This window comes from Triturus cristatus, chromosome 6 (assembly GCF_964204655.1).
Source record: "Triturus cristatus chromosome 6, aTriCri1.1, whole genome shotgun sequence".
Lineage (NCBI taxonomy): Eukaryota > Metazoa > Chordata > Amphibia > Caudata > Salamandridae > Triturus > Triturus cristatus.
Genome location: NC_140589.1, coordinates 1380138484 through 1380164577, shown reverse-complemented (window position 1 = coordinate 1380164577; position 26094 = coordinate 1380138484). Strand labels below are relative to the sequence as shown.

Here is a 26094-nt window from a genome sequence, read left to right as displayed (position 1 = left end):
GCCTAATGCACATCATCTGGTACTAAACTGTCAGCGACAAAACAGCATATAGCAGATTACCAGTTTTCTGGCGTAACATATGCGGTCCACTTGTTTTACTCTCCTTCATCTCTTCTCATCTATTTGCGTTTGTGTAGTTACTATGTCTGAGGGATTTGCAAAGACAATCACCATTTGAAATTATCAACGTACTATTGTTTTCATCTTTTACTTCTGTTATGCTTACACTACCCACCATCATCGATGTCACTTTGACACTGTCTTGGTTTTCATTTCTCCGCTTTTTCTGATTGGGATCTTGACAACTAGGTCTGGTGTGTGAATCTAAAACAGATTATTTGGGGTGTCTCTGTGTTACACTGTATTTCTGGATGGCACATCTGAACGTGCCTTACTTTTGCTTTATGGAATTAGCATGTTTTGAATCGGATTACTGATCTGTAAGGCTTTGTGTGATGAAAGATGGCAGGTGCCACACTTTTACGTTTACATTTCGAATGGGGTCTGTCCAGTGGATGATATGTATGCTTTCATTCAGAGATTGTTTGAGTGTCAGAGCTGCTGAGTCTGTGATGTCTTTACAGGGTGGTGCGGACAGAAACCGCCGTGTGACAGGAAAAGAGAGTGGAGAAAGAAGGCAACTGAGATGAAAACTGGGAAGGACCGGTCCATCCAAGTTTCCTAGCTAGTCTTTATTCCTTAAGTTTCATGGTAGATTTTGATACAAAAACCTACCCGCTACCCATCCCATTTTAGCAATGAGAGCGGCCCCAAGATGCTGAACTTTTAAACTTGATTTGGTAGCGGTTAACTCTTACGTATATGTGGTAGCGTGCCAAGGACCCTGCAATAACAGGAATGCAGCTGAAGTATCATCAATCCAAATTAATTCCATAGAAGATTATCAGAAGACACTGACAGAAGAGGCAGCATGTATGCCATGGAGGTGGATGTTATCCCTGGTACTAACAATTAACGATAGTGGGAGCCTGAATTAATGTTTGCAATAGTTTCCTTTCAAAAAAGTCTTAACAGGTAAGGTGCTCTTCAGTCTTAAAAGTTCCAACCTGAAGCAAGATTCTCATTTGTCCATTGGAATACTGACTAATTGTGAACAATTTCTAAAATGATTAATGGAGTTAAGAGCACCCAAACTCTGGTGAAGTATTTGCTAACTCTTGGTAGGATGACGAATTACAAAGTTAAATTCAACGTATGAACTTAAAACCAGACAGGGTTGAAGAAAAATAATTTTTTGGGGGGCTAAAGTAACCTCTTCGGGTGATTATTGGCTGAAGGAAATGTACAGTTTAATTTAAACTAACTTGTGGTACAGAAGAAGGTTTAACTGGGTCTGACTAACGCCTTGACAAAGGTGCTCATTAAAACATAAAACTGTTGCAAACCACTAAATGGTTTTGTGGCTCAGAGGTGAAACATTTCTGAGGGCTGAAGCAACACAGCTTTTCGTTAACCATGCACAACAGTGGTTAATTTCCCTAAAATTGTAAATTGGTATTTCCTCAGAGCTGAACTGTCTGACATCTATCAGTATTATCGGACCTGTTAACAGGCAGCTGCCAATTTTGATGAGAAAGATACTCATAAAGGCTAATGTTTTTTGCTAAAGGATAGGAATGCAGGGCAGATTTGTATTAACTAACTAAGTTATGACATATTAAGCTGAAGACAAATCTACTTTATGCATAGTGTTCCACTTGAAAAACACAGTGTGCTATTCATCCAAGCCAGGTTGTGGACATCGATTCCTGTGACTTATATATGTGATACTTGGTATTATTTCTGTCAATTTAACATACTGCAGACATACAATGGAATGAAGTGATGATAATATATTGCCATTTAACTTAGTTACATTAAATGTCTTTAAAGTATACTTTAACTCTTTATGATTTAACATGGTATGGTGTACACTGGCGCTAAGACACTGAATCATTCTAACTGCAAAGAATGCAGGCTGATTGAGCCTTGTGAGACCAAGACAGCAAAGACCCCTCTTCTGTAACTACCGCAGCACTCTGAAATGGCAAACGGTTAAAAGTGCAGTGTATTCCTTGAATTTGGTATGTATGTATGTATGTTATACAAAGTGTTTTTTGGGAGGAACACATGAGAACATGAAGCACTGCTTCTAGCCATCTTCAACTTTTTGATTCATAAACTATTGAGTGATTACAAACTTGCTTCTTATAGTCATGATATAAATGCTCTCGAATGTGGGCGCTACTTTTTTGTACGTAGTTCGCAAACTAATGATATGGTAACATTAAATTATTTATATATCATCTTTGTTTTGACATTCAATTTAGCATCTGTCAATATTTCAACGGCCAGGTATATTTTTTTTTAAACAAAGTGAGAATAACGTACTTGAGCTGCACTCCTTAAGCATTTTATAAATTTTTATTTATCACATATACAGAATAGTGTGTGTGCCAAGCCATATAAGCAGAGGAGGAGTTCACATTTAAGAACATTACACAACAAACAAGAGTGACAACAGAATAGGGGAAGACGAACAGAGAAGATTAGACTTTGATAGTCGGGTGTTGTTTACAAATGTTTGGGGTTTCGGCTGTTTATAAAGGGTAACACATCTATACTGAGTCTGTTTTCTTTGAGGACCTTGAACTTGGTTTTAATTTTTCACCCTGAATTTTACCTTTTGAATTTAACGACTTGTATAGTACTATATTAATTTTTGAAAAGCATTTGCATTTAATTGTGAATGTGGCCTTATCGACCCTCCCTAAACTCCCTGAAGTAATGATGCTGCCTATAACGAATAGTGTGCCAGTATGGCCCAGTGACACAAGAAAGGTTGCTTCTCTGAGTTTTAGAACATGTTTTGTACACACCGTTCTCAATGAAATACATATATTGGTACTCACTGTCTTGCACAGTCAACAATCTGTTCCGAAGCACAAAGGATCAAACTCCACAAAATAGCAAATTTGCCTATAATGAATAGTGTGTCAGTATGGCCAAGTGATGCAAGAAAGGTTGCTCCTCTGTGTTTTAGAATATGTTTTGTAAACACCATTCTCAATGAAATACATATATTGGTACTCACTGTCTTGCACATTCAACAATCTGTTGGGGGGCACAAAAGGATTTCTGAAGAGCTCTTTTTTCTGGTCCATAATCTCTTATCATCTGTTGGATGCCTTGGATAATCTGCTGTGTGTGCTTCACCCCCAATTTGATCGCGTGGCAGAAGTCCTGCTGCAGCACGTTCTCTGCCCCAGCTTCTATCATGACTATGAAAAAAGAAAGCATAATTTCAGACAGCTACACCGTTGTGGTTTAATATGAAGCTTTCTTTGTAAAGGAGTCACTTGTCCTGGAACATTACTGGGCTGCTGAACAAAAGAAAGGGTTTATTTAGGGAACAAACACTTTCACTAGATGCTAAAATTGCAGGTGGTCAAAGATCCTTTGAGATAACTAGCAGAAACCTCCAGCATGAGATCTAAAGATCACCTTTTGTGTTTCTGCACAAGTGTGAGATAACAGTTAACTTGTTTGATCGAATCAGAGAAAATGAGATGGAGTACAATCAATTTATGTTCAGTAGAGGAAAGGTGGGACAATTAAACTGAACACCCCAAGTAAAATGAATAATGCCACAAATCTAAGTCTTAATATCTACTTGTAGTTAAGTAGGATCAACAATGCCAAATGCCCAGCCAAGCAACTGCATAGAGAACTTCGTAATCCAGACAGCTGTCAAATTCCACCCCACTTTCACAAGACTGTTGCAATACACTGGCATCCCATTATCTAAACAAAGCAGACACACTGGGATCTTTTGTAACAATCAGGAGCAACAACTGCTTCCTAGTTATACAGTCAAAAACAATCACAGCAGACATTCAAACTCCATCTATATCAGCTTTTCAAGAAATTACAACCTCATAGTTTGAAGACATACAAAAAGCTAGCAGCTCTACCCCAGCCCTCCACATATTTTCAGAAAGATCCTTCAGTCAACATCGGCATCTATTCTAGTCAGAAATATTATCATTAACTCCTTAACAACAGGAACTTTCCCAGGGATATTAAAGAGGGCATACACATACCCACTACTTAAGAAGAACAACCTGGACCCTCAAGAACCCAACAGCAACACGCCAATCTCTAATATACCATTCCAAAGCAAAAGTATGGAAAGATCAGTCTTTTGCCCGATTTCAGAATTCATATAAGAAAACAAACTACTCTCAGACTGGCAAACAGGATTCTGCCCAGACAGACAAACCAAATTTGCCCTAACCACAATTTGGGATGACTCGAAAGCAGTCGACAAAGATGGTATAGTTACGCTCCTTTTTTTGGGCCTTTCAGCAGCTTTTGACACAGTACACACCATGACACATTACTTCTTGGATGAAAAAGGTTGGGATAGATCGAATCACTCTCAACTGAATTTACTCTTATTTACACAACAGATCATGCCAGGTTCACACACCACCTTTCTCTTCAAATCCTTGCTGCAGAAAAAAAGGTGTCACAAGGACCTAACATCACACCTCTACTTTTTAACATATGCATGAAACCACAACTAAATCTTATCATGAGCTTCAAACTCACCTGCAACACCTATGAATACAATACACAGATAATTCTCAAACTGGAAAATTCTAAGGCATAAGAACATCTGAACACCTGCTTCACAGCCATAGATCAATGGATGCCGTAGAATAACTTCAAGTTGAACGCTTCAAAAACTGAAACAGTGATCCGAGGTGAATGGAAAAATTATGACCCTATATCTTTCTGGCAAGTTTAACTAGTACCTCCCTCTAAAAATAGCAACATTTATGAAACATTTCAGACTAACTCTGCCTTTCCGTGATTACTCAAGTGGACAGGCTATCTATCCCAAACAACTTTCTACACAATGCAAACACTTAGACATATGTTTCCACATTTTGCCATTCTTCAAAAAGGTACAGCATAATTAATTCTCTCTAAACTAGAGTATGCTAATGGACTATACCACAGCAATCCACTATAAACTATCAAAAGGCTACAAAGAATCCAAAATTCAGCAGCAAGCCCATGTCTACATGTCAATATAATAACCCACATCTCTCCAGTTTTGAAGGGTCTACACTGACTCCAAAGATCCTCTTTAAAACTACTGTGCATCACACACACAGCTATCAATAGCACACAACCAGATTTAATTCACACAAAAATCACATCATTGGATTCTATAAATGCATTGTAAATGTATGTAAGAGATGGCATTTAAATGCTAATGGAGATGCATACCACGAAATGCAACTGTCATTAAAAGAATAACCAACAGCAGCAAATGGTTTGGCATATCATTTTTTAATTAATTGCTACAAGATTTAGTGAACCTACGGGTTACATTTATTGTGTGTGCTGGGACTGGGAAGTGGGCTCACTACCAGCGATAGTTCCAGTTTTCATGGTGTGCAAATTGGGACACCAAGACAGCACCAAGGTGCATACACCAAGACTGCACAAAAAAACAGATGATTCTTTGAATATTTGTGAATATAGATTTGAGTGCACACTCAGAACATTGTCATTTTACTCACTGCACTCTCATAATTCACAATTTCCCCTTCTGTGTAAACTTGCCTTGCAATCTCACCATATACAACCGAGTCATTCACGCTATCTATAAATAGCGAGTCATTCACGCTAATAATAGTTATGAAGAAAGTAACAACATTGCTTTTCAGAGTCAACTTAAAAACACAAGTCCCTCAATTTGTACAAAGAGAAAAAAGAGGCTCCCCTTAAGTCTGTGTAAGAATCATTAGTCCAAAGATGCTTTTTAAATACTTTACCAATTTTATCCTTACCAAAACAAAAATAAAATACAATGAAAACCATAGCATTAAGTATTCCAAGCGTTGTGTTTATATAATACAACACGGAGTACATAAAACAAATGACCAAATAACTTAGTGTGCTTGTCAGCACTCACAGACGTCAGAGGCATTTCAAAGCAGAACTGTTAAAGAACAGTGATAAGTGCCTAGCCAAGGTTATTGGACACATTTCAAAGCTGGAGAGAAAAGCAGAAATGCTACTAATCGAACACTGAGACACATGTTGATTAGATGGGAGATATTTGTGGAGGACCATAAACACCCGCAGCACATTCCATTCTGCAGTTTGCAGAGATGCCTCAAAGTGGCATTAAATCCAAAGGGCAAACAAGTCTAACTAGAAAATTGTCCCATATGCAAAAAATAGATTTGTCCCTACAAAGTTAATACTGACATGCCAGTAGCCCAAAAGTGTGTAGACTAAAACATCAGGTACTAATTGTCCAAAATTCGACTGAGTTATGTGGAACCACTCCTTGCATCCCATCTGTGAAAGCGGACACTCCTTCATGGAAGGGGAAGTATAAGCTTGCAAATCAATTGCGAACCAACTTAGGAACAATGGACATTGGAGGGAAAAGTTTTTTTGCTTTTTTTTTTTACCATATGAAGGTGGATATGTCTGCATGAAACACCCATTTCAGCGAAGAACTGACAAACATACCCAGGAAATCTATTTCCCCTACACACTTCCAAGAACTATACTGCAAGCTCCTAGAACGCAGGGTAATGGGTTTCGCTCCCAGCTTTTTGAGCATCACACTGGAGCAGCTATACATCGGCTCGCAGGGAATAACATTCATCACAACCGGTGATTTGATCGACGGTAGGAGGGCAAATGTAGAGAGGCTGAAAGATTTGACAAATAACCTTTTATAGTGCTGACTGCAAGGCCATGCTGGGCTAAAGAAAAAAAATACATTTGACAGCTTCACCTGTAAGTGTTCAGTGCTGTGAACACCATACCAGGTAACAAATTTGTTCCAGTGCACAGCTAAGATTGATTTTGTTGAAGGGTTTCTGGAGGAAAGGACGCATTCACCACTTCAGGTGGGAAACTGAATGCAGTCTACAGTCGCTGCTCAACCTCCATGCATGTAGGTGTAGATTCTGATAGAGGTCTTTGCAAGTGGTGGTCTGACTGGAGTACAGATGCTAATTCCCAGCACATTCTTCTGGCCCAATAAGGAGAGATGGCATACAAGAGTCCTTTGTTTCATCCCAATGAGTGTTCTTGAGGAAACTCCAAAATGCAAAACAGTTGACACTAAGTATTCTCAAAGGTGGCAAAGAGATCTAGCTTGGGTTCTTTCCACTGTTGGAAGACACCCTGTGCTACCTCAGGATGCAGATGCCACTTGTGATTTGCCAGATGACGTCTCCTGCTAGGTGATTTGCAATCAGGAATACACCCCAAGAGTCCACCAATCACATTCATAGATGGAAAGCCTCCTGACACAGGACTAAGGACTCGATTTCCCCTTGCTTGTCGCAGTTCCACATGGTGGAGATGTTGTCTGTGAAAACCTACATTGATGGATGCCAGGGAGGCCTTTAGGACAAGAAAAAAGGCCTGCAGCTTCAGCAGATTCAGACAAGAGTCTTCTGTTTGCCACCTCTCCCAGGTTAGCCCCTCCACCACCAAACCCAGAAGCGATGCATGCATCATTACTCTGATCTCCGGATGGGGAAGGGCAAGTGGTCTGCACATCACCCCTGGCAACCAAGTAGACCTCATCCAGACCAGACTGGAAATAACCAAATTGCCAAGTCAACTAATCCTGGCGTGTTCATAGATTGTAGAACTGAAAGGGTCCACAGCCCTGTAGAAATTCAAATGAGTCAATCGTGATTGAGATCTAAAAGCCTGGTATCAGAAAATTGGCACCCACCTGCACTTTCTGCATGGAACGCACCCATACAGGATAGATGTGATCTCACTTTAAATAGAAATCAAAAAAATGTTAAGGCTCAATTTTGTGACTTTAGAGAGAAGTCCAGCGGCTAGTAAGTGGTCTTCGCTAGCGGGACCACCTGTGCAAAGGCTAGAACCACCTTGCTGTCACCACCTAAGTACAAAACAATGACTCAATGTCATGTGAATAGCCATCATTCTCTTAGCATTTCCTGGCTTTATTACAATCAAAACTACAACAAACCATTACTTCTGGACTGGAACATGGGTAACGTTTCCACATTCAGCACCTGGTGGAACAATAGTGCAGTACACAGTAAGAGGAACAGGAGGCCAACATGGTGGGAAGATGCCTCGATCATCTAACTGTCCAACTACGGGTGTTTATAAGTAAATGTATTTATAGTACCTAGAAGAGCCCTCAATCATACAATCATCAACCTAATGAATACTCTGGAAACCAAGTGTATAATGATAATGTCTACTGTCCACAATAAACTGGAGGGCCTTACTGTATTCCAATTGGAATGTAGAATTAGATCTCCTAGTAACCATAGCCTTCTTCCATATCATTCACATCACTCTACATGCAGTGGCCCATAAGCAGGACCAGAAGACCCACATCTCTGTAGGGTCCCTAAATGGCCCTGAAGGGACAAAGACTACCAAATGCATTGTTGGGTATTTTTAGGAATAATACTTCACACCCACTGAGGGCAGCAGCCAACAGTTTCAGATACTTGGCTACAATTGACGGTAGAGACATGGCAGATGCCCAATACCAAGGAATCTTGGAGTGGGTGGGGCAGGAGAAAACAACTGTGGCTTAAGGAGATTATCAACAACAACCGGCTACATCCAAAAGAAATTCTTGCATGTACATACCAATGTATCTTTGCCCGAAGCTTTTATTTAAAGTAATTGAATACCTTTTCCAAGAGTAATAATGAATGACAATGCTTGTGGGAATCCGATGAGGATATATGACCTGTCATACACATGTGGAAGTGAAGCAGCGTAACCATTTGGGGACAACAACAATGAGTATATAGCCCTTGTAATGTACCTGGTCTTTCCTTGTGCATTGCCATACATTTAAGGAATACAAAAAAATGGAAGGAGCAGAGAGATAAATAACCTATGACACTGCACATAAGTCACGGAATAATTATTTTCTACTGTTTTCAAAACTTTCCTGGGTGGACAAGGTTGTCTTTTATTCCCTAGCTATTTTATTATAGTTATGTTTTTTATAGCCATCCTATTGACTCAAAGAATTCCATAATTTAGGATCACAGAAATGTGCCAAAAAAGCCAGTTTACTTTCCCTCCGTAACCCCTCCCCCCAGAAGGTCATCTCTTTGGACTGTTCATTTTCAATGATCCGGTATGTTACAAACTTTAGCTCATGAAATGCAAGCCTTCTATGCTGGTAGCCACTGCATTGGTAAATGCATACATGGGTGTTATAAAGAGATGCCTGAACAAATGTGTGGGTGGATAGTCTCTCCCCTTCTAATCTTCATATGAGATCTAATTCACTGCCAACTCTCCTCCCCAGCCACATAGATAAATGCATGTTAATGGATGACTAGATAAGCGAGGAAGAATGGGTGAGCTTGGAACAATGGATATTTTGAGAAAATAGTGTGAATGAATAAACATAGGTTGATGGACGCATGGTTGACTGTGGGTGAATGTGTGAACAGAGGAGTGTGGGTGAATGGATGTGGTCGAAGGGATGATGCGATTGCGGGCAGAGGTAACTGACTAATCGCTGAATGAACTTATGAAGTTGGGACATGAAAAGTCACTTTCAGCAGAGTCACTATTAGAACCGCTAAGTAAGTGGATCTCAGCCATATATCGAATGAATAGTGGAGATGGGTGTTGATATTTAATAATAATATTTTTTTTATACAAATACAACATTTCTGTCATTCCCAAGTCCTGTAAATAACTTTGGGAGGTTGGATGGCTGAATCAATGCTTGATTTTCACAGACCCTACTGAGTTCATTAAAAGGGCCCTAAGCATCCAACAAGATTATAGTGAAGTTACGGGTTTTAAAGTAAAACAGGGGAAATCAGAATTATTGATCATGAGCTTAAACCATGACAAGAACCCACAACTCTACCATCTCACACTTCCGTTGGGTTAACCTCTTGCGTGCCCCGCCCTTTCCCCGCCCTGTGCCGGGCTTTCTATTAGCGGGCGGGGTTCATGACGAGATGGTCTCGTCATGGGCACAGCGCAAACGCGGCCCATGACGAGACCATCTCGTCATGGGCACTGAAGGGGTTAAAGAGAAAAAGAACTTGGGGACTCTCTCCCTCTCTGACTAACCTCAGTTTACTGAAACTAAAAAGGAAAGCCTACAATAGGCACATCAAAAGATCCCAAGCATCAGTCTTCAAACTACAACTTGACACAGCCAAAAACCATCTTAAAAAGAAGGTTTGAACTTCTCCAAAATCAAACCAATAGGAAACTCCATCCCCTTTTTTCCTCTATGAACTTAACCCAACCCAATTGTGATATTTTTGCCTCCTTCTTCCTTGCAAAAATTAAACAAATTGACATGGAAGTCAAAGCTGCTCTAAAGCTCCTACCCATCACCGACACGCCACCTCAACCCCCTGTCTCTCAAGGAATCCACTCTGAATGCCAATCCCCTACACCAAAAAACGACGCCTCTTGGTCCAACTTTAGGGCATTTAATGAAACTAACTTCCTAAATCTACTATCCTCTCTGAAAAACTTCAACCATTATATTGACTCCTTCAAACTTCTCAACAAGATCAAACACTCCCTGCTTACTTTATGGACCACAATTATTAATGCCTCTCTAACTTCAAGCTCTATACCAGATTGTCTAAAAAGTGGCCAGTTCACCCCATACTAAAAAAAACTCAATGCTGACCTCTCAGAACCTAGCAACTACCGTCCTAATACCAACATCCCAACTCTAGCCAAGATCATGGAAAATGCATACATCAACAGCTTTCTAACCACATAAATCAATTCCAACTCCTTGACCACTACCAATCTGATTTCAGATCGAGTCACAGTACCGAAACTGCCCTGAACCACATCGTCGATGATGACCTGAGACTCCTAGAACAGAATGAATCCTGCCTATTAATCCTGCTTGATGTATCAGCTCCGTTTGAAACTGTTAAACATGAGAACCTCCTGGAAAATAGGATGGGTTTATCAGGTATCATGTTACAATGGTTCTCTTCATTCCTACACAACAGAACCCAAAGAGTTATGTTGGACCACTCTTTGCATCCTGATGCTAGTCACGAGTGGTGTCCCCCAAGGCTCCTCTCTCTGCCCAATCCTTTTCAACCTACTCATGGAACCCCTGGCTGAAATCCTCCAACTATCCAACATCTCCCACCATATGTACACTGATGATATGCAACTCTACAGAAAAAGCGCCTCTCCTTCAATAAAAAGATGATAGATATAGATATAGATATATATATATATATATATATATATATATAACCTACTGGCGGTCGCCAGTAGGTAGTTATAGTTAGGACCACGTTTCCATAGGAAATCCACACCATTCTATTTTGAATAACTTTGGCGCCGGTTGACGATTCCTCGCGAATTTTTCAAAATAGGTGGGGCGCTACGCTCCGCTCCTACCCTGAAAGTCTCGGGGGGATTCGTCAAGCGGGGGCTGAGATAAAAGGGGGGTCCCAAAACACGTTTTTCCCATGCATTTTTCCATAGGACCTTTAGACACAGCTACAGCCCGAACGGCTGAACAGAATTACTTGAAATTTGGCAGAGAGGTAGTCCTCAGGTCAAGGAAGTGCCTTTTGTAGGTTTGGTGTAAATCTGTTCAGTAGATTCTGAGAAAATAGCCTTTAAATCAATATATATATCTGAGCCAGCTTACGGTGCGCTTACGGTGCGCTTACGGTGCGCTTACCGTACGCGTACGGTGGCGTGCGCGAGCGCGATTCTGATTGGCCCTTAGATCTTAGTAAACATTCGAATCGGTCGAAACCAGGAAGCGGCGGCCGCCATTTCGTGTGTTTCACTCAGAAAAAAAAGAGTGATATCTTGAAAAGGGGCAAGGGAGAGAGTTACAGACCCCCTAACATTTGTAAGGGGGTCAAAGAAGGACAGAAAAGTACAAAGAAAACATTTATTGATTTTAAAAAAAAATCGCGGGGTACGCGTACGGTAAGCTCAACGTACGCGTACGGTAGAAAAAAAATAAAATAAAAGAAATGAAATGCAGATTTAAGAGTTTAGATATTAGGGGGCTCTAAAAAGAGCCGTTGTGTTTATGAAGTGATTTTTTAGTGGTACCTACAAGTAAGTACCGATGCAGAGTCTAAGGTTCAAGAGGAAGACTCTGTTCCCTTCATCATTGAAGTGCACACCATCTCCTCTATAAATGTCTTGCATGTCGTAACGCAAGTTGTTGTGGTAAATGGAACCCATACCATAGTCACGGAGGAAAGCAGAAACAGATTTGTTGATGTGCTTTCTTGCTTTGTCAATCTGCGGGCAGAAATGATTGGACCAGTTCCATTTTTGCCTTTGGCATATGTTAGAAAACACAAAGGCAGTTTTAGGGAAAAGTGAAAACAGTTGCGCAAAGGTGTCCTTCATAAGCATTTCCAGACCTACCCCAGTCAAAGTGCCTAGGTCATTGACAACCACAGTGCACTATTATGAGGTCAGGGTGTTGGATTTGCATGAAGGATTTCACCAATGGCATCAATTGGTGCCACTTTAACCCTCTCTGACCAATCCATTTAATGTCTACATTTGGCAAAGCAAGGTCTCTCACCATACCTGTTTTCTCTGCATACTTTTCACTCCAGAAGACATAGCTGTGCCCTACAATCCACACTGTGAACATCTTCAAAGGAGAACTGGATGCACTCAGGCGGTGTAATTCAGTAGAATGGTAAAAAGAAATGAAAGACAGTTTGGAAATGGAGGCATACATATTTTTTTTATAAAAAAAAGAACTGATTGGCTGTTTCATACCATTCTAGAATAAAAACTAGGCTGTATGTGTAAATTAATAGAAGCATGTTTTGTATTGGTACAGAAAAATGTGTTCCCTGGGGAACACTTGCGGTGTTCCCCAGGGATCCTCGCTCTCCCCCTTACTTTTCAACCTTTACATCTTTCCTCTCATCTTTGCACTACAGCAGCTGGAGGTCACCGTCTATAACTACGCGGATGACCTCCAGCTCATCTTTGATCTGTCCCCCTCTCCTCTCTCGGTCTCCAATTTCCAGTCAACCCTGACATTCATCAGTGACTGGATGAACCACAACCACCTTAAGCTGAACCCGGATAAAACCGAGCTGGTTCTCACCGGTGGTTCATCCAGTCCCTGGAACTCTCTCTTCTGGCCCCCTTCTCTTGGCCCTGCACCGACCCCCTCCACCACAGTCAAAACACTTGGTGTCAAAATAAACAACCAACTCACTCTCCACTCACAAATCAGTTCTGTGGTGTCCTCCTGCTTCCTTTCTCTTCGCACTATCCGCACTGTCTCCCGCTTCTTTTCCCCCCAAGCACTTAAGATTATTATGGCCGCACTCGTGATATCAAAATTGGACTACGCAAACGCTCTTTATCACGGTATCCCCGCTTCCAGCTTGCGTAGACTCCAGACCGTTCAGAATCAAGCAGCTCGGCTTGTGTACGGCCTCCCTCGTTATCACCACTCCACCCCCCTTCTTAGAGAGCTTCACTGGCTCCCCATAAAGGAACGGGCCCTATTCAAGATCGGGTGCATGGTCTTCCAGGCCCGCCAGGGCTCCGCCCCTGCCTTCATCTCCTCACTAATCAAGTCCTATTTACCCACAAGAGAACTTCGATCTTCCTCCAGGTCCCTCCTCCAGATCCCTCGCTTCACTCGCAAAAAGTGGGGCGGGGCTAATTTCTCCACCCTAGCTCCAACCTTCTGGAACTCACTCCCTGACCACCTCCGGTCTGCCACCCAGTATCTCCCCTTTCGCAGAGATCTGAAAACGTTCCTTTTTAACCAAGCCTTCCCCATTTAAACCCCTTCAAATTTCCCCTTCTTCTTTCCCTGGTCTCCTTGTTTTCACCTCAGTTGCCGATCTCCCCAGCGCCAAGAAACCGCAAGGTGTATGCTGCGCTTTACAAGTATTTTAAATTAGAATTAGAAATTAGAAAGAACAGTACTATGGATTTGCTGTTAGGTTTGAAAAGTCAAGCACTCTTGCTCTGTGGAATTGAAACATTGTTTGGTGAACTTCTGACCTAACTCCACACAGCAGTGTTCCATGAGCTGTTGCTATGGTAGCAGGCAGAAGTCAAGTTGGGGGAAGGGTACTAGGCAGAAGTCAAGTTGGGGGAAGGGTACTTTTGGAAAAGGGTTGGTTTTCAACCAATAGAAATGTGTGATTACATTTGAAAAAAAGGGGGAAGCACTGAGATTTGAAATTAACATGTATATGTGTGGAAAAAGAGAGGGAAAGTTTGCCAGTATCTGGTTCTGCTGAGAGGAGAGAGGTGTAAAGAACAGAGATCCTGGCTCTGATAATCTTCTGTTTGAGTGCCACATTTCTTTCACAGCTAACTAATTTTAAAGGTGAGTTTAGAGTTTGAGAGGGGATGTATATGGTAAATTAAGAAATGAATAATAGAAATGGAATTCCTTTTGTTGAAGTTGTGTTTATCATTTTCTGTTTTGGGAGAAATTTAAATGTGAGGAACATGTAAAATAATATGGACTATGTTTTCACGATAAATTAAGGTGTACTGGTAAAAATAAGGAATACTTTAAGGGTTTGAGGTTGCACTCAGTAATGCAAATACATACAGCATCAGTAAGGCTGGTTGCCCTTGCTGGAGTGTAGGCAGTCACCCAGGTTACACATGGTGCTGGTCTGAAAAAGCAGTTTGGACATGTGCTTTTTTAAGAATCTAAAAAGTGGATTCAAAATGTGTCAGTCTGTAAAAGTGTTTATCACTTGCCAAAAAAAGAGTAGTAAGTGTGCTTTCAAATAGGCAAAGAAATTTCGTTTTGTGACTAATATGAAAACATGACTCTGTGTGCAAAGAGAAATTACAGGCAGAGATTTATTGCGTATTGCTCTGGTGATTTCACAGTTGCATTAGATGGAAAGGGGGAGCCATTTTTTGGTGCAGAAGCAGACTCTTAGCACACACCCAGCTGCTTACCCTGTGGAATCATGCACAGTATTCACAAGCGAGTGGGGTTTGAGGTTTCAGTCAGTAATGCAAATACATTCAGCATCACTAAGGCTGGTTGCCCTTGCTGGAGTGTAGTCAGTCACCCAGGTTACACATGGTGCTGGTCTGAAAAAGCAGTTTGGACATGTGCTTTTTTAAGAATCTGAAAAGTGGATTCATAATGTGTCAGTCTGTAAAAGTGTTTATCACTTGCCAAAAAAAAGAGTAGTAAGTGTGCTTTCAAATTGGCAAAGAAATTTCGTTTTGTGACTAATATGAAAACATGACTCTGTGTGCAAAGAGGAATTACAGGCAGAGATGTATTGCGTATTGCTCTGGTGATTTCACAGTTGCATTAGATGGAAAGGGGGAGCCATTTTTTGGTGCAGAAGCAGACTCTTAGCACACACCCAGCTGCTTACCCTGTGGAATCATGCACAGTATTCACAAGCGAGTGGGGTTTGAGGTTTCAGTCAGTAATGCAAAAACATTCAGCATCACTAAGGCTGGTTGCCCTTGCTGGAGTGTAGTCAGTCACCCAGGTTACGCATGGTGCTGGTCTGAAAAAGCAGTTTGGACATGTGCTTTTTTAAGAATCTGAAAAGTGGATTCATAATGTGTCAGTCTGTAAAAGTGTTTATCACTTGCCAAAAAAAAGAGTAGTAAGTGTGCTTTCAAATTGGCAAAGAAATTTCGTTTTGTGACTAATATGAAAACATGACTCTGTGTGCAAAGAGGAATTACAGGCAGAGATTTATTGCGTATTGCTCTGGTGATTTCACAGTTGCATTAGATGGAAAGGGGGAGCCATTTTTTGGTGCAGAAGCAGACTCTTAGCACACACCCAGCTGCTTACCCTGTGGAATCATGCACAGTATTCACAAGCGAGTGGGGTTTGAGGTTTCAGTCAGTAATGCAAAAACATTCAGCATCACTAAGGCTGGTTGCCCTTGCTGGAGTGTAGTCAGTCACCCAGGTTACACATGGTGCTGGTCTGAAAAAGCAGTTTGGACATGTGCTTTTTTAAGAATCTGAAAAGTGGATTCATAATGTGTCAGTCTGTAAAAGTGTTTATCACTTGCCAAAAAAAAGAGTAGTAAGTGTGCTTTCAAATTGGCAAAGAAATTTCGTTTTGTGACTAATATGAAAACATGACTCTGTGTGCAAAGAGGAATTACAGGCAGAGATTTATTGCGTATTGCTCTGGTGATTTCACAGTTGCATTAGATGGAAAGGGGGAGCCATTTTTTTGTGCAGAAGCAGACTCTTAGCACACACCCAGCTGCTTACCCTGTGGAATCATGCACAGTATTCACAAGCGAGTGGGGTTTGAGGTTTCAGTCAGTAATGCAAAAACATTCAGCATCACTAAGGCTGGTTGCCCTTGCTGGAGTGTAGTCAGTCACCCAGGTTACACATGGTGCTGGTCTGAAAAAGCAGTTTGGACATGTGCTTTTTTAAGAATCTGAAAAGTGGATTCAAAATGTGTCAGTCTGTAAAAGTGTTTATCACTTGCCAAAAAAAAAGAGTAGTAAGTGTGCTTTCAAATTGGCAAAGAAATTTCGTTTTGTGACTAATATGAAAACATGACTCTGTGTGCAAAGAGGAATTACAGGCAGAGATTTATTGCGTATTGCTCTGGTGATTTCACAGTTGCATTAGATGGAAAGGGGGAGCCATTTTTTGGTGCAGAAGCAGACTCTTAGCACACACCCAGCTGCTTACCCTGTGGAATCATGCACAGTATTCACAAGCGAGTGGGGTTTGAGGTTTCAGTCAGTAATGCAAATACATTCAGCATCACTAAGGCTGGTTGCCCTTGCTGGAGTGTAGTCAGTCACCCAGGTTACACATGGTGCTGGTCTGAAAAAGCTGTTTGGACATGTGCTTTTATCAGAATCTGAAAAGTGGATTCATAATGTGTCAGTCTGTAAAAGTACTTTTCACTTGCCTAAAAAGTAGTAGAAAGTATGCTTTGCAATTGGCAAAGAAATTTCGTTTTCTGTCTAATTTCAAAGCATGACTTTGTGTGCACACAGGAATTATTTTTAGATATTTAATTTGTGAAGGTGTTATTGTGATTTTCATTTATAGGAAAGGGGTTTATAGTATTTTAAGATTTCTAAAGAACATAAAAAATGTAGTAATATATTTAAATAAAATAAAGGAATTTTTTTTTTGTTTTTTTCAGGTATTGCTGAAGAGCAGTGAACAAAATTTAAGATGCCTACAAAATCCAGAGTAAAGAAAGACCACAAAAAAACCTATATTTGAAGACAACTGGAGGACCTAAGTTAGTTGGAGATGCTCATGTTGGGAAAAAGAAAAAATCTTCTGGTAAGCAGACAAAAGATTTTTTAAAGAACATATTCAAAAAAAGGAAAAATGTACAAAATGTCTGTACTGGAAAGAATGTTTTCAATAGAAAAGGACAGGAAAAAATTGAGAATTTAGTTAATGCAAATATACCTTCTGCAACTAAAAAGATTAACTTAAACAGAAAAACAGCGTTTAAAGAGATACGTAGAAAAATGTTTCAGAGAAGAGTTATGTCCAATTTGATAAAGGATGTGAAGAAATATAAGCAAAAGGCTAAATTTTACAAGAGAAAAAAAGAAATTGAAGCCATTGCAGCAAAGGCATTAGAATTAAAAAGGAAACTATTCATTTTAATTTTGAATAGGATGCGTACATTAGATAAAATGGTTAATGTACTGAAATCACAAAGCAAAAGGAAAAGAGTAGTGAACAGAACAAACTTTTGTAAAGTGTTTTTAGGAAAATGGATGCATAGTTCAAGTAGTGAACCTTTTTTTAATGAAGAGAGCTATTTTCAAAGTAATAGTTTGCTGCATGCAGTTGACACCAGAGGTCGTGCTTACGAAGTGAAAAATGGTTGCATAATGGAGAAGGAGATAATGGTTCCAAGAGATGAGGTACAAGTGATGGCGGATGAGGCTATGGGGAGACGTCCTAAAGCCCCAGTGTACACTTGGAATTGTAGTAGTATTTGCACTGTGCGTCAGGAATCTATTGATAAATTTCGTGAGTTTCTAAGAGAATATAGTAAAAAAAGTGTAAAACAGAAGATTAAGGTGCTTCAAAGTCTAGATCCATGCAGAGTGAGAGAGAATACTGGTTTGCAGGGTCATTCTCTGGCTTGTCTATCTAGAAAAGTGTGTAATAGTGTTTTCCATCATTTTAGAATGCTGGCTGTTCATCATACTGAAATGAGAAAGTTTGTGAGACGGTTGTATTTTGCTAAAAGTCCAGCAATAAAGTTAGATGAATTGAATAGGGCTCTGTTCCGTGGATCGGTATCAGATGTAGAGAAGGTTGTTGATGAAATTCAGTTTTGTTACTTTGGTCCTGAACAAAACAGTGCAGAAAAGGACACAGTAAATGAGGAAGAAGTGGAAGAGAATGTAGAACCCTCTGTAAGTAAGACATTTAATGATCACATAACAAAATTTGCAATAATCTCTAATGAAAGACCAAATATTACTTGTATTTGTTGCCGCAGAACTCATTATAGAAAACAAACTAGGAATGTTGATCTCTACAGAAAGAGTGAAAATGAAGATAATTATAAGTGGAAGGATTTTGCCACATATATATTTCTTGAAAATTGTTTTGAATTGGGTGAAGATCAGCGTATTTGTAAATACTGTTACAACAAGTTAGAGGAAAATAGAATGCCGACCAGAGCTGTACATAATAATTTAGAATTGGATGCTATTCCTGCTGAACTTTCTGATTTAAATACATATGAGTCTATACTCATTCAATGTGTTCATCCGTTCCAGACCATAGTACGTATGGAGCCCAAAACTGGTAAATTACCTCCTTCAGATTTACTGAGAGGTTTAAAAGGTAGAGTGGTGTATTTGCCCTTGGATTTGAAAAAAAATATGGAAACTATTGATGCGGATACTTTGGAAACTGAACCATTAATTATTCTGGTTAATGGTGTACCTACAAAGAATAAGACGATTTGGTAGGAGCTGGTAGATGTACGGAAAGTACAAAGAGCAAATTTGTATTTGAAAAGGAATAACAAATGGTATGAATCAATTTATATAGAAGAAGAAGAAGAAGATTTACAAGAAGACACAGAAACACCAACTGAACAAATTGAAAAAGTGGACAAGTCAAAGGAAGAAGAAATTTATGAACATTTTAGCATACATCCTCTTCATTCAAAAGAAGTTATGGGAGACAATATTGATCTGTTTCAGATGAAGAAAGCAAAAGGAACTCCCGTGAGTGTATGGGAGGAGAGCTTGGAAGCTCGATGTTTTCCCCAGCTGTTTCCTAAAGGAAAAGGAGGACGATACGATGAACGTCCAGAACAGATTCCAGCTTCTGAGTATCGGACTACAAGACTATATGCTGAAGATCCCAGATTTCGACAAAGTATTCCTTATTTGTTCCATCTTTTATTTGAAAGCGACTTGTCTGCACTGTCTTATGCAGTAAATCACATTTTAAAAAGTGGAGTACATTTACAAAATGTGTCTGCTAAGGATTTTATGGAGAAAGTGCAGCACCGAGATGATCATTTGGAAACACAACTGATCAATCTGATGGCTTGTCAGCGTGGGACAAATGAATATTGGTACCGACGCCATGGTGAATTAAAATGCATGTTACGGAATTTAGAAACACCAACATGGTTCCTTACCCTAAGCTGTGCTGAGTACGCTTGGGATGATTTACTGGATTTTCTACGAGAGGCAAATTCAAACATTAAAAACATCGAATACAAGACAGCAGGAGAACTGTGCTCATTGGATCCGGTTAATGTTTGCAGATATTTCAATCATAGATTTGAGGCTATGATGTCCTTCATCTGCAATAAAAAAAATCCACCTCTAGGAGAAGTAGTGGATTTCTTTTGGAGAAAAGAGAACCAGGCAAGAGGTGCTCCTCATATTCATATGCTGTTGTGGATCAAGGATGCCCCAAAGTTTGGAACAGATGCTGATGAAGCAGTGTTATCTTACATTGAAGAATATGCAACATGTGCTATACCAAAAAGCACAGAAGAGAAAAAGTTAAAGGAGCAAGTTTTACGTTTCCAAAGTCATCGGTGTGGAAAATACTGTCGACGGAAATACAAGAGCAAAGATAAATACTACACTAAATGTCGATTTGAATTTCCTAGACCTGTTCTTTCAAATGGAAGAGTAAACAGTTTTATGTCATCTGTGAGACATACTATCACAAGAAAATCACCTAAGAATACCTACAACCTTAAAAGAAAAGAAGAATCAAAAAATATAAATGACTACAACCCAGTCATTTTATCCATGTGGAATGCTAACATGGATATACAGTATTTAGCTGACAATTCCATTGCTGTTGCTCGATATGTAACGTCTTACATTACGAAATCAGAAAAAACAGAATTGAAGGAAATGTGGGAAGAGATTTCTCACGAGAAGACTGTCAGTAAGAAGCTGTACAGTTTCAGTTTAAAGATGTTATCGCATCGAGAAATTGGATCCTACGAATGTTCAGATAGGTTATCTTCTGCAAGTCTCTACTCGAAATCAAGAAGAATAATTTGGGCAAGTTTAGGCCTTGCAGCAATGAGAAATCGGGTACTGAAATCTGTTGGAGAAATTGAATATTTGGCCGAGAATGACCCAGAAAGTACAGATATTTTGAAATCAAACATGTTGGACACATATTACCCAAAGAGAAGTCATCATCTGGAGAACATGTGTCTGTATGAAGTGCTGCAGAACTACATTTATTCACGGAAAGCCGCAGAAGACATCAACAATGGAAAATATAAAGTCATTGGTGAGGAAGGATGTTTGGTGAAGCAAACAAAAGGAAGTTTGATAAATCACAGGAAGCTGAGTTGCGACAGTGCTGACAAAAAGGAATTTTACTACTTGGCTCTTTTACAGCTGTTTAAACCATGGCGTACAGAGGATGAACTACTGGGAGAATTTCAAAGCTATGAAGATTCTTTTAATGCTTGCAAAGACAGCATACAATGCAGTACATTCTCAACTTATCTGCAAATGTTAAATGAAGAAATTGAACAGGAAACTACAATTGCAGCAGAAGTAGCTAGAGACAGTTCTCAGGACAGCCAAAGTTCAGGAACACTCAGTCAAGATCCCCTAGGACAACCAATCATTGAAAAAGAAGCATCAATAGCCATGAATGAAGTGGAAACGGCTATGAATCAAGCTCAAGAAGAATTTATAGACTTACAAAATTTGGAAAGACAACTGAACGAAGAGCAGCAACAAATTTATGAAGAGATCAGAAACAAAATTGATCACGGATTGCTACATGAAAAAAAAGAGTGCTCATGCACATCATTTCATCCAATCAGGATGTATGTAAGTGGACAAGCTGGAACTGGAAAAAGTTTCTTAATAGAAGTCATCAGAAGCTACCTACAGCAAAAAACGGATTCTACTTTGTCTTGTGTGGTTACTGCTCCAACTGGGTTAGCAGCATATAACATAAAAGGAATCACCTTACATCGTTTGCTAATGTTACCAGTGGAGCATGAGAACAAAATACAATACAACAAGCTAACTGGAGAAGCATGCTTGGAAGTTTCAAGAGTATTGAAGAAGATGCAAGTTCTCATTATTGATGAGGTGAGCATGGTATCAAACTTAATGCTTGCCTTTGTGCATTTAAGAATGCAGCAAATTCGAAGGACAGACTATGACGTGTTATTTGGTGTAAAACATGTCATAGTTTTTGGGGATCTTCTACAGCTTACTCCAGTTAAAGGACAACCAGTGTTTAATACTGTGACACATGAAGACACAAAGAAGTCATTGGGAAGCATCGGTAATGCAAATATTTGGTCCTTCTTTGAGTACAAGGAACTTACTACTAATATGAGGCAAGCAAACGATGAAGAATATGGAAGTATTCTGAAAGATATCAGAATTGGACTACTCACTGAAGCTGGCACAAAAGCATTACAGAGTCGGTTGCTACATAATTTATTTCCAAAGGAAGAAATAGTTGCAGAGAAGATATACAAGAACATTGCAGAAAAGAAAAGTGTCATCTGCTTAATGCCAACTCTACGTGAATGCTCAATATTCAATGAGGAGCTTTTGAAATTGGAAAAGGAAGATATCAGGAAATTGGAAGCAGTGGACAAAATTGAGGATGGAAGAATTACTATCACATTAACAGGCACACTGAAAAATAAATTGGATTCACTAGAGAAGAACATTTCCAAAACAGCTGGATTAGAAAAAAATCTATATGTTTGCATGAACTGTAGAGTATTTTTAAGGAGAAATTTGGATGTTGAAAAAGGTTTAGTTAATGGAGCTATGGGAAGAGTTGTGGGTTTTATTAATTATCAGAAAAAAGATGGAATTGAATGTTTAAAAATAAAATTTGATCAGATAGAAGAAGTTAAAGATATTTGTCGTTGTTCAGTTCGTTTCATGCTTGTGAAAGACTTATATGTACGTAGGAAGCAGTTTCCGTTTTCTCTAGCATATGCTGTAACTATTCACAAGTCTCAAGGATTGACTGTAGATTGTGCATTTGTGAACATTGGTTCAACTGTGTTCAAAGAAGGTATGGCATATGTTGCTTTGTCACGAGTGAAAACATTATCAGGTTTATTCATGATAGACTTTGATGACTCAAAAGTTAGTGCTGATACAAATTGTGTAAAGGAGTATAATAGATTAAGAAGAAGCTATGCTCCTCATTTAGGTCAGTATCCTGTGTTGGAGAAACGTGTAGTTTCTCGTAAAAGGAGAAATGAGAATATCTGTAATGAAGATGTAGAGAGGAGGAAAAAAAAGAGGAGTGATGTAATTGCAAGAAAAAAGAAAAAGGAAAATGAAGAACAGGTTGTAGGATGTCATTTTGAAAATAGCTCTGGTGTCAACTGCTACGCTAATGTAGTGCTGAATGTTGCATTTTATCTGGAAAGTGTGCAAGAGCAGATAATAGTAAATCAGGGAAAAAGATTCTGTTCTGAGTTGAGTCTCCTTTTTCAAAAGCTGAGTAATGATAAAACTCAAATAGAAAGTGCTACTGAAATTAGAAAACTTTTAGATGTATGTTCAGGACGAACACAGTTTTCTCAAAATGTACAGCAAGACGCACAGGAATTCTTGATGTTTTTTCTTCAGGTACTGGAAGAAGAAGGGGTTCCCATTGAAAATTTATTTGGTCTCTCTTATAAATGGGAACATAGTTGTGAAAACTGTTATAATATATGTGGCTCTAATGTTGATTCTGAAAGGTTTATTTATTTAACATTGCCAGAAAGTAAAACAGTCACTTTTGCTAAATTAGTTAAAGATGCTAATCATAGCATGGAATGCAGTGAGTGTCAATCTGACATGTTTTCAACGTTAATTTTAAAGGAATACGGACAGTATGTAATTTTAATGATGCAACGCTGTAAAGCTGATGGTTCAAAATTAGATACTTTAATAAAGAAGTTTACAGGACAGCAATTATCAATTTCAGGAAAAACTTTTGTAACAGTTGCAATAATTTTCCATGATGGACCTACTGTAACTTCTGGTCATTACACAGTTTATCTTAAATGTGAAAAAGGCTGGACACTGTGTAATGATTCCCAATTGATTTTTAAGCAACGTTTGTCTTTTGATTTAGCAAATTCCTATCTAATCTTCCTGAAACCAAAATTTTAGAGAGACTTGGCAAGATCTGTACAAAACAATTTTACCATTTTATTGGATTACCATTGGAATTTTCAAAAAAAATGATTTTACAAATTATCATTTGGCCTAATGGAAAGGTAACCAATTGTAATGTGGACTTTTTCAATTTTTAATGAAACTTTGGAAAACCAAAAATTTAGAAAAAATCGGTAACATCTGCACAATTTAAATTTTGGAATGTTATTGGATTGCCATTGGAAATTTATTCCAAAAAGATTTTTAAAATTACTATTTGGCCATGCGGAAAGGTAAACAATTCTATTGTGGACTTATTTAATTAATCTTTCGGAAACCAAAATGTTACAGACAATCGGTGAGATCTGTACAATTTAAACTTTAGATTTTTATTGGATTACCATTGGAAATTTAATCAAAAAAGAATTTTAAAATTACTATTTGGCCTAAAGGAAATGGAATCAGATGTATTGTGGAGTTATTTGAGATATATTTTTGTGATTATACTTCTGAAACAAAAATGTCAGACGGTATTTTAAAGAAATAAGTATTGATATTAGATGATATTTTTTAAGAATATTATGCATTTCTATAAAGTTATGTTTATGCAAAAAGAGATTGTGGGCTTTTTTAAAACAATCTTTGAGATTGTTAATTTTTTTTTTGCCTGCTGTTAAATGATGAATGCAATTGCTTTCACAATTTATAGTGAAATGCAATATTTTCTGAAAACAGCAAAAAAAAGGCAAAAATATTTTTTGAAAAATATGTAAATATGTGTACTGTATTATAAAATGTTTTATTAAATATTAATACTTTTTTCTTTTTTTTCAGATTGAGATAGAAAATTTTCGAAAACTAGAACCATTTTTAAAGCAATTAAAATTAAATTTAAATTAATAAATATTTTTTTGAGTGGGTATGGTAAGTCAAAAATTTCATGGTCCCTTTTTTCCACTTCTCCACAATCACATTTTCAGTTTTTCATTGTAGTCTCTCAAGGACCTTGTAATGTGATAATTGATTTTTAGTGTTTTTAAAAAAAAAAAAATAATAATTACGGGTACCGTACGCGTACGGTAAAAAAAAAAATCAAAAAAAAGTTTTAAAAACATATATAAAAAATAGATGAAAGGTAAGGTTGGCTCTTACAAGAGCCGTTGTGTTCATGCAGGGACAGAGGAAAGAAAGAATGGGAATATTAGTCGGTACGACAAATGTGCTGATCTATTTTATTGTTCACTAGGGAAACACTGGTCTCCCTATGACAAATTAGATCAGGACACGTGGCGCACCGTATTTCAACCCTCACAAACCGATGGTTTGTTTCCAGAGGAGAAGAAAAAGGAGATGCTCCCACCACAGATGAAGGGCTCACCTGACCTGCCGAAGATGGACTCGGCCCTGCAGATGATGGACCAGGCTGAGCTGCTGTGGATGTACTTGGTTGACTTACTGAAGGGTTACCTTCAGTATGTCGAGCATGTGTCCTTCTGTGTACATCTTTAAGGTGTCTCAACATGGTGTGATTCCCGAAGGAATACTTCTTGTTGGGATTCCCTCTTGAAAGTACACGGCCACACAGCTTACAAGTCACTAAGGGTGCATTTACCTTTTTCTTGTCCTCTGGAAAAGTAAAATACTCCCATATGAAAGAGGTCTTTTCTTTCCTCCTTCTCTGCCTCAAGGTAGTGCTGCTAGCCTCACTCTCAGAAGAGCTCTGCTGTTCTGCCATCGTATCACAAAGACACCCCAGCTCCTTCTCCTAAGGGATCACAAGCAGAAAAGAGGGGAATGGGTGTGGTGTAGGAGAGTTCTAGAACTGAAAGTAGTTTCAACCAATCAAAAGTTGTGTTTCATGATCACATGACCCACCGTGCGCGTACGTTACGCTTACGGTGCGCTTACGTCAAAAGTACGCATGCGCGTAAAAAAGACACGCGCTCGCGCGCATGCGCATAACAGTCACTCCCCAACACTTCCGCGTAACGTGCGCAGTACGCGCGGCTACGCAAATTGCGTAACTATACGCAAACAGAGTAGATAAATTACGGACATTGCGTAAACCGTACGCTTACCGTACGCGCACTAAAAAAAAATATATATATTTTCAAAGTTATACTAATATATCTTACCTGTTTGGTAAAAAAAAAAAAAGAGAAAACTTGAAATATTGCAGATTTTTTAGAAAAAAAACAGTTTTGAGAGAATAAAAAGTTTTTAAAAAACTTGTTTTTTTTTAAAAAAAAACATTTAATATAAGAATTTATAATAAAAAAATCATAAAAAATCAATATAAAAAAATATGGGAATCACATATGTTATAGCTAAGAATTAGCATTTAAAAAACCATACAAATTCACTGAAAAAACCATGGGTTTCACACACGTTATAGTTA

At 38.8% G+C, this 26094-nt stretch overlaps 1 protein-coding gene across 1 annotated transcript in view; it reads right to left on the bottom strand.

Moving 5' to 3' along the window:
- Window positions 1–26094, bottom strand: part of PNPT1 (polyribonucleotide nucleotidyltransferase 1) — a 313627-nt gene that overhangs the window by 217607 nt on the left and 69926 nt on the right. The window contains exon 9 of the mRNA XM_085612380.1: window positions 3095–3281. Within this exon, the coding sequence (XP_085468506.1) occupies window positions 3095–3281 (187 nt within the window). The remainder of the gene's footprint in view (window positions 1–3094; window positions 3282–26094) is intronic.